Source organism: Esox lucius, chromosome 22, assembly GCF_011004845.1.
Source record: "Esox lucius isolate fEsoLuc1 chromosome 22, fEsoLuc1.pri, whole genome shotgun sequence".
Taxonomy (NCBI): domain Eukaryota; kingdom Metazoa; phylum Chordata; class Actinopteri; order Esociformes; family Esocidae; genus Esox; species Esox lucius.
In genome coordinates, this window is record NC_047590.1 from 16,863,932 (window position 1) to 16,878,604 (window position 14,673).

The window sequence follows — 14,673 nt, forward strand, 5'->3', positions numbered from 1 at the left end:
TCCTCCTCCTGGGGATGGTTCGCTCTCTCCTATCTACAGCAACCGCCATCTTCATCCTCAGGACAGGGCTACTGTCAGGCTTTTCTCTAAATCTCTTTGCTCCTATCAATATCCAATAAGAGGGCTTCATCAGTTTTAGCTTAATCTTTTATTAGTTCATTTTAGCAGGTATGTTGACTGAAATGAGTTTCATTCAATTCTGTTCTGATGTGTCTCTATAACATGTTTTTCCACTTTAAAAGTAGTCTATTGTATAACAGGCATTGATTGGAAGGGATGCTAAGAAAAATAATCAATATCACAATGTTTTTAATGGCATTTGCTAGCATGAAAAACGAATGTCATTGTAACATACTATAATAGTAATGCTATAAATGTTTAAGTAGGCCTTATCAATATGGGTACTAAAAAAACAAACAACTCTTTGGACATTATGAACATTTTAAATGTTTGAAGACTGAGAGTTGAAACACTGTAACTGTCTATAATGTTCATATGGCTACACACTTGCTGCATGTAGGCCGACTCCCCCTCAGTCCCACACCCCCTTTCCAGCAGCCCCGACCGAACACACACGTGCATACAACACGTGCAAATGCATGCACGCAAACATACACACACCCTCTTGAATATGCATTTTGCAGGCACTATTTGATGAAAGCCTATGTTCTAGGCCTGTGTTCTAAACATTATATTTTTTTTACCATGATGTAACTTCTAAGAGGTCCATCTGTGAAGTCAGATGCAGTAATGTGTCACTGCTATACATTTGAGAAACACACACATCCAGCAACCAGCAATGACGCTTTTGTTAATTTCTGATTACACAGATCACCAAATCAGCCAGTAGATGGTTCTTGTGTGGAGCTCATGTATGTCCATCTATATCGGTGTGACAAAGTATTTTGTTGTTGTTGTTGTAAGAACAACCTGAAAGTACACAGGTGCACTGTCAGATTAACGACGCAAAGCTGTTGTCTCCTCTCTTCCCACGCCTCCCAGCTTGCAGGCTCTCAGCACTCCCGTGAGTTGCCATAGCAACCTAATTCACAAAGATTTAAGCTCGAAATGCAATCTTTTTGACTCGTAAAACTTTTAGTGCAGTCTGCCTAACACATTTTAAGACTACGTTGTCGCTACTTCATAGGCTGAAATTGAGTTTGGTATTTTTGCGGCGTGTAGACATGTTTTCGGGCAATGCCATCCACGCGGATCCTGTACACTTGGGGTTCTTGGCGGCGTAAACTGGAAGCGAGGTTGACAGTGTAAAATTGAGTTTGGGGGTGGGGTAGTGCCGTCAATTGGAACCTGAGGTTGATTAGGTGGCCGTGATGGTATGACGGCCAGATTGGAATTGTGCAGACAGAACGACAGGGTAACAACCCTTCTTGTACCATAAGCACTGCAGGTTTATAAGTGGCCGCGTAGGGTCAGGACTGCTTTTTATTAATCTGAAAGTCGACACAAGGCAGTGTACCCCAATCACTGACCTTGGGCATTGGGATTTCCTTAGACCGAGGGAACCAATGCCTACTGACCCTCCAACACCCCCTTCAGCAGCATCTGCTCCTCCATCCAGGGTCAACCTTGCTTACCATCTGCCAGAAGTGTACTGCAGCCGTCTAGGTTTCCAGGTGGCCTTGGCTGTTTTCTCCGGTTTTATTGAGCAGAACCAATTGTCAGAGCAGAGAACAGAAGAAATGGAGGTTGTTAATGATGCAGAGGATGGTGGGGTTGCAGATTATTCTTAATCTGCTGAGCATGGGATTTCAGATTACGGTTGTGTGCTTTGTGCCGTGTTACCTTTTGAATAAAGAATAGTCATATCCTGTCTCCTCACCTCTAAAGTGAATATCGCTTCCTTCTTAGCGGTGATGGCTAATGCTTGAGACCTGCTGTCATTTCCATTTAGTCACTGTAGGGTTAACGTACATTATTAAATTAAACATAACCCATTTTTAATTTACCACCTGATTGTAAAAATGATCTGCTGTAAGGGCAACATATTGCCAGTGTTTTAGTGTATTAAACAATTAAACAGGCTTTTCTGAAACAACAGAGGGTTACCTTAAGTTTGAAACTGGTGAAGACAGAGGGTCTTGTTACAGCCATCACTTTTTTCTGTTATAACAAAAAGAGAAGAAATATGGTCAGATTGGTTGGCTTTTTTCCCCACAATAGAAAATTTAACAAGCTTTCTGTAAATTGTTCCATCCCTGTTGTCTCTAATGTGGGTCCAAAATAAAGTCAAAAATAAAGCAAAGGATCTGTGTCCTGGTCATGTGGCCTTCAGCTTTCATATTTATTCTCTCACTTACACTTAGACGCTATTTCATTGGACATTGATGTCCCTATGAATGAAAGCAACTACACCCCTACCTGTGTGAAAATGTTGTGTCCTTTACTGTCTGACTGTAAAGGATGCAACACTGTCCCTTCACTAGGCCCTCACCAGGGACTCACTAGGCCCTCACCAGGGACTCACTAGGCCCTCACCAGGGACTCACTAGGCCCTCACCAGGGACTCACTAGGCCCTCACCAGGGACTCACTAGGCCCTCACCAGGCACTCACTAGGCCCTCACCAGGCACTCACCAGGGACTGTCTGAACACATCACTCAACAAGCATTGTTACTGTCGCCGAGCATGGGAAACAACTACTTCAAGGTCTCAGAGCGAGTGATGTCACTGATTGAAATTCTACCAGCATGCAATTCAAACTGGCTAGTCATTTCACACAAGTTACACCTGGCACACAAAGCGCTTTTGGGAAATTAAGTCCTTATTGCCTTATACTGTGGCCATTTTTGGGTCCACTCCACTGATTGTCACACAGGAACTAGGTGATTAATCTGAATAAGCAGAGGGGCCATTTTTGGGAAGCTGTAGCAGGCAAGGTTAGCACAGTGCTCTGCCCCTTCTGAACCCCAATGGCTAAGAGACTTGAGTCCACTGGATCACAATTGTACCACTCTCTCCAGCTGTACAGAAGAATACAAATGAGGAAAATCACTTACCAACCTGAGAAACTTTCCCCATGCTGCATGATTCAATGTGAAAGACAGAGTGGAACTAGCAACAGGTGCCCAATTTAAAAGAAAGTCACCCTGTGTCATTTCTCTTTCTTTTAAAAAATGTGCTGCAATTTTAAAATTGGTAACCATGTCACCTGATAAAATACAACATCTTACCCTCAAAGAAAGGGTTGTCATTAGCTTTAGCCACAAAGTCAGAAGGTTTACCAATCTAATGAGTGTGTGCCATAAGGCGTTGTACATGTACCCTAATAAGATGTCATGCTGTCTGCAGTCTACAGGTAAACTGGGTCAGGTACAAGAACATTATAACAGGGTGCCTGTAGAATTCTCTTCAGGTTGACGTACTGCAGTTTTTTCTATTTGCTTATTACTTATTTCTACAAAGAGACCTAGGGGTGTGCACTACCCAGCCAATCAGTCACATTTATCATACTGATTGCCGGGGACGGCAAGGTTGTTAAAATGAAGGTTGAGAGAAATAGGCTCAGCTGTTTGTTCAACCGCACCAACCCCCTATTGATAGTAAACCATCCACAACCACCCGACTACATGCAATTGATAATAGTGATTTTTTGGTAAAGAGGCTGATCGGGTTCTGCGATGACCTTTTCTGCAATTTTTTTTGCCCTGGTGTTGGATCTCCATAGATGGAAGTTGACCACTGATTGCTGCGGATGGCACAATGCATTGCAGCGAGCTGTTGCTGACCCAAAGGAGATGGTTATGGATTGACTAGGTGATTTTATTTTCCAGCTGTTGCAGGTGGTACATCTGCTGGTGTGCCTTTCTGATGACCACTGTGATGTTGTCCTTCCACATGAAGTAGTGTGGAGTGCCGGTCCCTTAATTCGAATGATTAAAACAAACTAACAACTGGGCCCTCCGTGTTGGAATGGAGAGGTCAGGGTCGTTTCCTGAAGTCAACCATCACCTCCATTGTTTTATCTGTGAGTTCCGGGGTATTTTGACTTCACCAAGCCACCAGCCAGTTGTCCTCTCCATTGTACATGGACGTATCACTTTCAGTGACGAGAACAGGCAGGGTGGTTTCACCCTGCCTGACAGAATAAGATAATTAATCGCTGCAGATACCTTCATTGGTATATGGTTTGTTGAGGAGAGGCTATAGTATACATGGGGATTTTTAGATACCCCCCTTTTTTCTTTTGCGTACATGGAGTATCTGATGCCTTTGAAAGCGGGCAAAGATTCTGCGGTGCTGGACTCAAGAAGAGCCGGTTCCACCATCGGGGTGCAAGAAAAAGAGAATAGCTTTTTCCTGGGCTGACTGGGTGCTGCCCTCTCGTAGCTGTGGGATGCCCACAACCAATAGCTAAGAAAAGGATGCCGTGCTTAAGCATTGCCTGAAGTTCGGGAGAGGCAGTTTCCCTTGTTGCTCTGTAGGCAAGCGACATCTTGTTAGGGCGTGCCAACTGGAAACCAGTTGAGTCCAGAGCAGTGGGGGACGAAATGGGAGAACTTGGGAAGTAAAACACCGGGTGGGCTGCAGAACTCTGGATGCTGCAAATGATCAGTGCAGAAACCTGTGGGACCAAGTCACCATCCTGATATTTGACAACGACATGGTCACACCAAGGTTCTTTGCGCTCTCGAAGGGGGTGACCCTGGTGTTGTCGACGGCGATGCAGAGGTCTTGTAATGGAAGAGCTCTTCCATATTGTCGAGGCTTAGCTTGAGGTGGTGGAACTATATCCAGTCAGAGATTTTGGCCAGGAATGCATAAAATGTGTTGCCACCTTGGTGTCAGAAAGGGGGTAAGGAGATAGACTGTATGTTATAGCTGATCTATTTGATATGTCGACATTTTCACAGGGTTTACTTTACTTTAGGGAAGGAAAGATAGTGATAGCATACCAAAAGCAATCATGGGGGCTTCACTATAGCGCACTATAGCAACTAGGGGTACAGACCGATCCCTCTGTCTCATGGACGCCAAGTTGAAAGACCTTAGATGTATAAGACATTCCGCTGTGTCCTTGAACAGAGAACTGAGCCTGGAACTTTTGGGAAGGTTTTGTTACACCAGTCGTAAACGGTCTAACATACCATACCACAGCTTTCATCCAATTAGCATTTAGGGTTTATACCACCTGGTTAAAATATACAGTATTTGCTCTCTATTTATACTATTTATTCCCTATATTGTTATTTCACATTCTTTATTTCTGTGTTGCGTTGTTATTCTCTCTCTCTCTTCCTGAGTTGCATCATCACATATTGTGTCGTGGCAATATGTGACGCAACACTTCCCTGTATGGCTCCTCCTATCCACTCCACATCCTCCACTCAGTATATTGTCAGTATTGGGGGGGGGGGCTCATATAATCTGAAATGGAATAATTCAGTGTGCAGAGGCGGGTTTTGCGTGTTTGGGTGTACGCACATTGACAGTATAAGGTTTTGCAACCGTTTCTCACAAATATAAATGTTAATAACCCACAAAGGCAGCAGGCACATCAATTTTTCACTCCCGCTCCTCTACAGAGAAGGAGATGAGGATGTGCGGCTGGAGAAGCGAGGGAGGGAGGTTAGGGGAAGGGGGTGGACGAAAACATTCTTCTGTGCCACTGCTTCTCTAGTGAGAGCCACTAGTGAGAAAGTGCCCTTCTCTTGCAGAACCTTCAAGATGGTAATTGTATTTGGTTGCATCCAATAGGGGAAAATAGACAAGGAGGGTGGGGGAAACAATTGGACAGCTGTAAACAGTATATTCTGAGGGGCTTCCTCCTTTTGCAGGATATGCTAATTTGACGTTTATGGACCATCAGCAAGTAGCTTGCTTGTGGTCATTATGAATCACTTCAGCAGGGGGCAGTAAGCCCTACACCACTGCAACACATAGCTCATGTAAATTCTGATTCTCCACTCCCACTCCCTGTGCTGTAAAAGTAGCTAGCACTTGACCTTCTCCTCTCATTATTGGGAAAAACAGACTGTCTGAAGTAGCAAGAGGTTGATAGTCACATATTAAACGGTATCCACTTGAAATGACTGATTATGAGAATGATGCTGGTAAATACGTTTTACAAAGATGGCTAGCACTTCATTTTACAGTGCATCATTTCACAGCTGTTTACTTTAAGGAATGGCTATTTGAACGCCATGTACACCACAGTAATTGTGCTGACCTTACTGGTGCCTTTCACCAGTCACCACCTGCGCTGTGTTTTAAACTCAAACCACCGCTCAGTAGTGATCTTGCAGATCCAGATATGCATTATAGTGATCTTTTCAATTCTGTCACATGTTTAATCCTATAATCCTTCCTTATTCCGCTTTCCACAAACTCTCATCTGTTATCCGTCTGCTGCAATCCCAGCAGCGGATGACTTGTTAGCTCATCAGTTTAATACACTGAGGTAAACAAATGTTAAGATTGTTATGCAGCATTACTGTTCAATCTCACAAACTGTAATTACCGCCTCACGCATCGAACACAATGTGTCTTTGCCTTCTGAATGGCGAAAACACGCATTTGCATGCAGTGCGCTGCTGTCCGACGGCAGCTATCACTGGAAGCTGGTGATCCCGTAGACGAATGTGTGTATTCAATCATTGTTCTCTCTTTGTCAGGGAGGTGCCTCATCTGGAGTTTCTTCTGTGGTAATGGTTGCAGCAACACAAGAGAGAACACCAATTAAAATGATAAGATTTGATGTTTTGCGGGGGGGTAACTGCTGAAGCGTTATTAGCCGGCTAGTTCTTAGCGGGTACAATGGGCCTTTCAAAGCTGGTGTGGTCATCGTTGGCTGCAGTCCAATTTGGAAATGCCACACTACCACTGTCTTTTGTCGCTCATAGTAGCTTACCGGGGATCTCCCTGCGGAATACTTGTAGCGATTTGTTGGATACATAAATGTCAATATAAAGTTTTTTAGCATTTCAATGTAATTGACGTGCTGATATGGAGCTTGCCTTGTGACATCATTGTCCGTCTTTGGGCTGATTCTTTACTTCAGATGGGTCTAGAGGAAACGACCAGCTCCAAACCAGAGTTGGAGTTGTATTGTGACCTTTGGTGTGTGCGTGTGTGTGGTGGGGGGGCTGTATTTTAATGGTACAAATGATTGACCTTTTTATGTGGCATGGACACAAGCATTCATTATAATGCAATCTAATTGTCAATAAAAGTCACCTTTTAAAAAATAATGCAATCTGCACACCACTTTAAAAAAGATTTCACCAACCCAAATTACAAGCGCGCTGTGCACGTGCACCATTTGATGAATGGCACAGATACATCTGTTACTCAGCACTAGTAGTTGTAATTTCACTGAAGTTTTCTTTTTTTGTAGTCTAAAAATAAGACATGAGTTACCTAAAGAGTGACTTGTCTTGCTTGAATCCCACCGTCTGCCAATCAGCAACTCAGAACTATAAAGCTAATCTTTAAATACCTCACAAGTTCATCAAAAATAATGGCACTAAATAGAAAATCAGACACTGACACACAAAAGCTGAACTATTTTATGTCATATATAAACGTGTTCTTATTGGCCTTTTTTTTCTTCTTCCAAAATTAGCATTTGTCTTTTTAAGGGCATAACAGTCAGTAATGAACAGTCATTCTTTTAGTAACGGGTGCACAATAACTTTTTAATTACACCATTATTTCTGTGTGACAGTTTTTACCAACATGTAGCATATTGTACAGTATAATATTATTGTCATATGTCTTGCTACACGATTTGCTCAAAGAAAAAGTTGGTAACACTTCTTTTTATGGTTTCCTTATTACAGCATAATTGCATGTGTAACAGGATGGCATTTTCCAGAATTAAATATGGTATGCTTGCTAGCTGGTTTGAAAGTATGTTTAGGAAATAAGGTATAGTAGGGGTAGTGAAAGTAGTAGTAATGATTGTGACTGGTTGTAGTTAAAATGTGGGTAGAAGGGAGGAAAGACAGGTACACAAACACATACATTTCTGTTGATTTATCTTGCCTGCAAGGGTTCAAAGAGTTACTTTACATTTTTGTTGTGATCGTAGTTGTCTTTTTTCAGTTGCGAAACACAAAATCAGCATGACACAAGCTGAATTAAATGTAAAAAATAAATAGAGATAAAAAGATATGCCCTGAGTTCTCCCTTGACATTTCATAGAGGAACGCTTGTTTTTGTGAGAAACCTTCAAACAAGGAAATCTATATAGATTCTCAATTAAAATGTGGAGCATTTATTTAAATATGAAAACACTACATGTATACATCGTCAATGTCTACTCTCCCTTTGTATTATTTTAAGAAGTATGATGATGAGGTAAACCTAAATGTGAGCCTGCCCGTTGGGTAGCCTGCCAGATAGCAAAATGAGTCTGCCATAGATGTAATCCCTTTTTTTTTTTTTACTATTAATGATTAAGACACTTTGCCTGGATTTCATTTCTAACTGTTTTCATTTTCCATCGTAATATAAATACTAGGCTAAGCTAAGGCTATTGGGAAACGATTAGTTTCTTTATCTGGCCGTAGTTTTGTCAGCCAAATTTGGCAGATCTTGTATCTATAACTTACATTATTCTTTCAGATTGGTCAAAAGATGCGTTTTTGATTTGACACCTGAACATTTTGCAAAAACACTCTAAAATTTGCCTGATACATGAAGTTAGCTATAATCAGATAAACCTTCCATTAACATATGTACTATCATAATTCTGATCAATTTCACGTCTCGTGAGGCCTAGCTACCTACTAGATGTGTTATGGAGATAGCTTTATGCTAACTAATTGTGGTGCTTGTAGACTAAGAATGCCGAGCCATTTGTAAAGTGTTACTCCAGTGTGTCAACACAAGTAGCTGGCTAACATTAGTTTTACAAGCAAATGCTGCTGTCGGAAGGTAACCTTTACCTATGCTAATTAATTCAGAATATTTTCTGTATCCAAAAAATTGCATGAACACCTACCTTCTTTGTCCTCTTTGGATGTTTTTGTCTCTTTTACAACAATTCTTTCTTGACAAACTTTCCTCAAATTTTCACACAGCCTTTGTTATGATTTCGTTTCTACCCTCTTGTCACTACGAGTCAGTGTCAACACAAATTGTGTTCCTGTTAGAGGTTACAATCTTCTTTTTGTTGTGCAGACGCACAGATCTTTACATAATGCCTTCATATATGAGAAAATACATCTGGAAGGTAATGTATTCCATCCAATGTGAGAATGTTCTTCAACCATGTAACCCTCGAAATTCTTGATGATGAATTTACAGGATGTCTTTTGACAATTTGAGGTCAGAGCCCTTCATGGTGGAGTTGTCTCAAATGGGTAGTTGGTTTCCAATGGGCCAGCAAATCTAACATGGTTCCATGGAAAATTTAGTTGGCCGAATGCTATTAGGTATTTGAACATTTCTCACAAGCATGGTAACAAGTACATGTTTTTTCAGCTTTGTATTTACAGGAACATCTTTGTACAAACTATTAATTATTAGTTCATTATAATAAATAACTAAATAATATTTTTTCTATGTAAAAATTCCAAATTATGTTTACCAACTTATTGTATGTTAGGCCATCCTTGCTGTCAGTCATAAGTGAATCAACGCATATTTAGCCTTGTTGAGTTCTGCCCGCATTGGTTATTTTTATTATTCTATGCAATCACCATAAAATGCTGTGAGTAGCTAGTGTCGTTAGTTATCAATCAATCAAATGTTGTCTATAAACCCTTTTTTCATCAGCAGTTGTCATAAAGTGATTTTACAGATACCCAGCCGAAAGCCTAAAGAGCAAACAAGAGTGTTGATTCACAGTAGCTAGGAAAAACACCCTAGTAGGATCTAAACTGAGGAAGAAACCTAGAGAGGAACCATACTTACTTGGGGGTGAGCCGTCTTCTTCTGGCTGTGCCTGGGTGAAGCTTATAAGAGTACATTACCTTTTTGGCCACAGCAATGTTTTTGCATGTTCTGATGACAAATAGGTCAATAAGTGCATATGGGCTGTGTCTAGAATCTTTTAACCGAATCCATGTCAGCTGCATAACCAGGTGGACAGGGACAGTTAAGAGTCATCCGGGCCAGGTAGTCCTGACATGTGGCCCAAGGGCTCATGTCCCCCTAAGCTGACCCTTGTCCCCCATCATATAAACTAATGCAACGTAAACAATTGGGGCTGCATAGAATCACACCTCTAAACACTGATATGACTGTTCTCCTCCTCATCTTCGCTTACCAAATGAGATGGTTATAGGACTAGCTAGTCCAGGGTGGTTTGGAGTGGAAAGATTGCACTTGTTTTGATGTTAGTACAATCAGAATCTTACATATTACTCCTTTAAGACAGGACAGAGTACACCCTAGTCCCCTGGCAATGTGGTCCTTGACCCCCACCTCTACCCCCACCAACCAGGCCCACCTGGTCGTCGCCGTCGCCCCCCCCTTGGACAGAGGACATCCCAGTGGAGATTAGAGCCCACCAGGCAGCCACGGTGGCTTGTAAATCCAGTGCCTTTCAATTCTCCTTCACACCCCTGGGCCAGACTACACTTAATCATAGACCTTGCTGAAGAGATGGGTCTGTAGTAGACACTGAAAGGTTAAGACTTAGGCTGAATCTTAAATCGCATACTTGCATAAGATATAGTATGATGATTAGTATGTCTCAAAACATAGTACACTGAAAATAGTACGCCAAAAGTTCCCGGATGGACCAGTTTAGAATTATATCTAAGTTCTTAATTACATGGTGTTTTTGGTTGAGACTACTGTAACTTCATAGGATGGCATTGTATTTGTAATACACATTGAATACTAATAAATAATTTGGTGATTGTCCAAGTCTATTGATTCGATTTCTGTTCAATCTGTATTGCAGGTGAAGTGACAGAGCAGCCATCAGCTTCACATCTCTAATAACCATTCACATACAAGAAGAGGTTTTGTCCTAACCGTAATGTTTAACACAGAAAAGGTTCTTGTGAATCTTACTACAGGCTTTAGTTCTAATATTGCTAAATTACCTATATTACACCATTTCTATGTGAATAGACAAACCTGGTTCTCAGAGCCCACTGTAATTATTGGGATAATGAAACTTTTTTGTTAATCTTTTGTTTCTTTACTCCAAAGGATTGGTTTAGTAATCTAAAGGTTCTCAGTGCCCACTGTAATTATTGAGATAACAAAACCTTTTTGTAATTCTTTTGGCTCTTTACTCCAAAGGATTGGTTTAGAAATCTAAAGGTTAGATTTCTGTCCATGCATACATTGTCCTCAGATGCCAAGATGATTTCCTTGCTACACATGTGCAAACATGCCGGTCAAATGTAGCCCATTAAATGGGAGATTTTCTCAAATTGATATATACCAAGACCAAAACCTAGTTTAATTCAACCATTAGTTACTTTAGCAAAATATAATTTTTTTATATTTCTTACTATGATGCAGATTCTTCTTTGTTGTTCCTTTGATTTGACCGTATGGTGAGAAATTCAAAGAGTAAATAAAAGTAACATTCAGGAAGGAGTTGGCATACATCAATGATTGATAAGACCAAAGGCAGGACATTATATTAAATCTCATTATTTTACTCTAAAATGAAGATAGGCATTTGATGATTAATGTCGATAACATCAATAATTTTTCAGTCGTTTGTACAGGTGATGTAATCTGAAATCGACCTTCTTCCACATTTCATGGCTGGATGACAGGAACTCAGTGTTGAAAGATTATATATATATATATATATATATATATATATATATATATATATATATATATATATATATATATATATATATATTCCTAAGTTTTGGAGGGATGTCTAGTTCTTGGTAATGTCTCTGTTGTCCCATATTTTCTCCAATTGATGATGACTATCTTCATTGTGTTCCATGGTATATTTAATGCTTTGGAAATTCTTTTGTACCCTTTTCCTGACTGATATCATTTAACAGTATGATCCCTCTGATGCTTTGGAAGCTCTCTGCGAACCATGGCTTTTGCTCTGAGATGCAACTAAGAAAATGTCAGGAAAATTCTATTAGAACAGCTGAACTTTTTGTGATTAATCAGAGTCACTTTAAATGATGGCAGGTGTGTAATGACTTCTATTTAACATGAGTTTGAATGTGATTGGTTAATTCTGAACACAGCCACATCCCCAGTTATAAGAGGGTGTGCACACTTACGCAACTAGGTTAGTGTAAGGTTTTTATTTTTCATTTTTCCCCCTCGAAGATTTCAGTTTGTTTTTCAATTGAATTGTTCACATTATAGGTCACATTAAAAGTGGAAAACGTTCTGACATTATTTATCTTTGTCTCATTCTTTTACATCACAATAACCTGCCATTTTAACAGGGGTGTGTAGACTTTTTATATCCACTGTATTCTGATGATGAAAACTACAGTATATATTGGCATTCATAATCCTTGACTTATGACCTTTGTGTCTGCTTGGGACACTGTATTTTTTATTTGAAACATATCTTTTAAAAAGCATATAATAACAACTATCTTACCCATCACTGGATATCAGTAAGTTAGTGTTATAACCATTGTTGTACTTTTACAAATGCGAACATTGTTGAGTGAGTGCAAGCATGAGCAAAGGTATTTGTGAATTGTGACTATCGCCATTTCAGTTTCCAAATAATATATTTTATATTTATACCCAATCAAGAGTCATTTGATGTTATATTTCATTTCATTCTTATGAAGTAAAATATTTTGCGTGTACTGTTTCTCTTCCAAACTGAATTAAATACATCAATCATTTTGTCATGATTACGGTCCATTATAATTTTAACGCTGGACAAAGTGGGCGTGTTCTGGTCAATTAAAGTAGTTAATGGGCTCTGTGCACAGCGTCATGGCGACCGTTCGAATTTGACCGGAAATCTTCCACTTCCGGCGAAACGTTACATAGCAACAATGGCCTCTATTATTTTCAGCCTATCCGGTCTGTCTCCTACTTACATAGCGAAGATGCTACCATCAAAAAACGACGTAGCTACTTACCCTCATAATTGTGGATATAGGATGAAATGTAATGTTTGGAGCCGTTGCACAGGAGTCGACATTCCTGTGTACGTCACCGATATTCAGATGTGGAAGGTCTTGGAGGCATCGGCTAAAAATAATAGAGGCCATTGTTGCTGAGTGATGTTTCGCCGGAAGTGGATGTGCCGATTTCTGGTCAAATTCGAACGGTCGTCATGGCGCTGTGCACAGAGCGTATTGCATTGTACAATTCTTCCTCTTTATAGCCGGGAAAATCTTAACCCCTGTTTAGTTTAAGTTTGTTTCCAGAAGTATATTCTCTCTCCAAAGAATGTTTGGGGAACCGGAGTTCTTTATTTTTCTAGCTTTTTAATTTAATACCATGGATGGTTTCTAACCTGTCTCCCCTCTCTTAAATCACCAGGATACTTGGAAAGGTGAAAAATGAAAGCGCCTATCCCACTCCAGATCCTTTTCTACGCTGCTGTGGTCCGATGTTTGAAAGTAGTGTCCAAGAGAGGTTCAGGTAAGTCTTCTAATAAAGGTCAGGACCGGGGATTGAACTGCTGCTGATACTGGAATCACTGTGTGTGATTGAGTTAACTAAAGTGTAGTTGTTTTAACATTTCACAAAGATCTATTTAGAGTCATGTGTTTTCTATTGACAATGAAACGCAATAGCAATCAGTGGTGTGTTATGTTACATGTTTCTATCTGTAATTGTGCTAAAATTTAAATAAGATCCACAAAGCTCTCTAGCTCTTGTTGTTCTACTGGCTATTGGTTTTATTAAGTCCTGTTGGTACAGGTTCCAATCTGCTATGCAATTTTTTATTGACAAGCTTCGGGTTGCATTGGCATTTGTCAAATATTAACCCCATTCACCCCTGGCATTGTCAGATTCTGATGGCATCATCAGGTCATGAAAGTAGGCCTGTCTTATACACACTCAGCTTCTCCCCTGATGCGCTAACTATATAGACATATAGTCAAGGGGTCCCTGACCACTGAGGGAGAGGGGGCCCAAATCAAATGTTGCTTAGGGTCCCCAAAATGCTGGAACCAGCACAGCCTTAAGCATCTTGTCACCTTAAAAAAACATGGCCTTGGCATTATCTGACATAGAATGGCATGCTGTCGGCAAGTGTAGCACTATACTGGGCCGGTGTGTACGACAAATACAACCAATTGCGGGTTAGTCACAGTCATGTGGGCTAGTTCAGCAATAGGTATTTCAGTAAGGGACAGCAGCTGTTGAAAGTTGTCTCCCCAACCGTCCCGCTGAGGGCCAGATGGCCTCTCTTTCTCTCTTTCCTCTCAGGTGGCTCAGAGTCTCTCTTGGTGCTTTTCATAAGCTCTAATCTGAACCCGCGGGATGCCGCATGTTGTCATAGCCACCGTGTCGCACGGGGACCATTAAATGTGGCAAGACATGGGGGACAGGCCTTGCCTTTTTCTGCCATCTCTACAGCTAGCTTGGGATCAATGCAGAACACGACTGATCACAGTCAGACAAAGGAGAAACCTCAATTTGTGTGTTATAGAAGTTGTCCTCTTATGCCCAATCAGTCAGCAGGGCCAGTGGCCTTAGAGATTGCAAGAGGAGGGGTTTTGATGTCATGGCATCAGTCCTCGTTGGCTCACATTCCAGACAGTTAGATGAGATGTG

General features: G+C 40.8%; 1 protein-coding gene across 4 annotated transcripts in view; it reads left to right on the forward strand.

The window, feature by feature from the left end:
* LOC105023742 (interleukin-1 receptor accessory protein-like 1-B) overlaps positions 1-14,673 on the forward strand; it is a 239,685-nt gene that overhangs the window by 20,888 nt on the left and 204,124 nt on the right. For all 4 annotated transcript variants that reach the window (XM_010893169.3, XM_020042531.2, XM_010893170.3 and 1 more), the window contains exon 2: positions 13,429-13,530. In XM_010893169.3, the coding sequence (XP_010891471.1) occupies positions 13,449-13,530 (82 nt within the window). In that variant the 5' untranslated portion in view covers positions 13,429-13,448. The remainder of the gene's footprint in view (positions 1-13,428; positions 13,531-14,673) is intronic.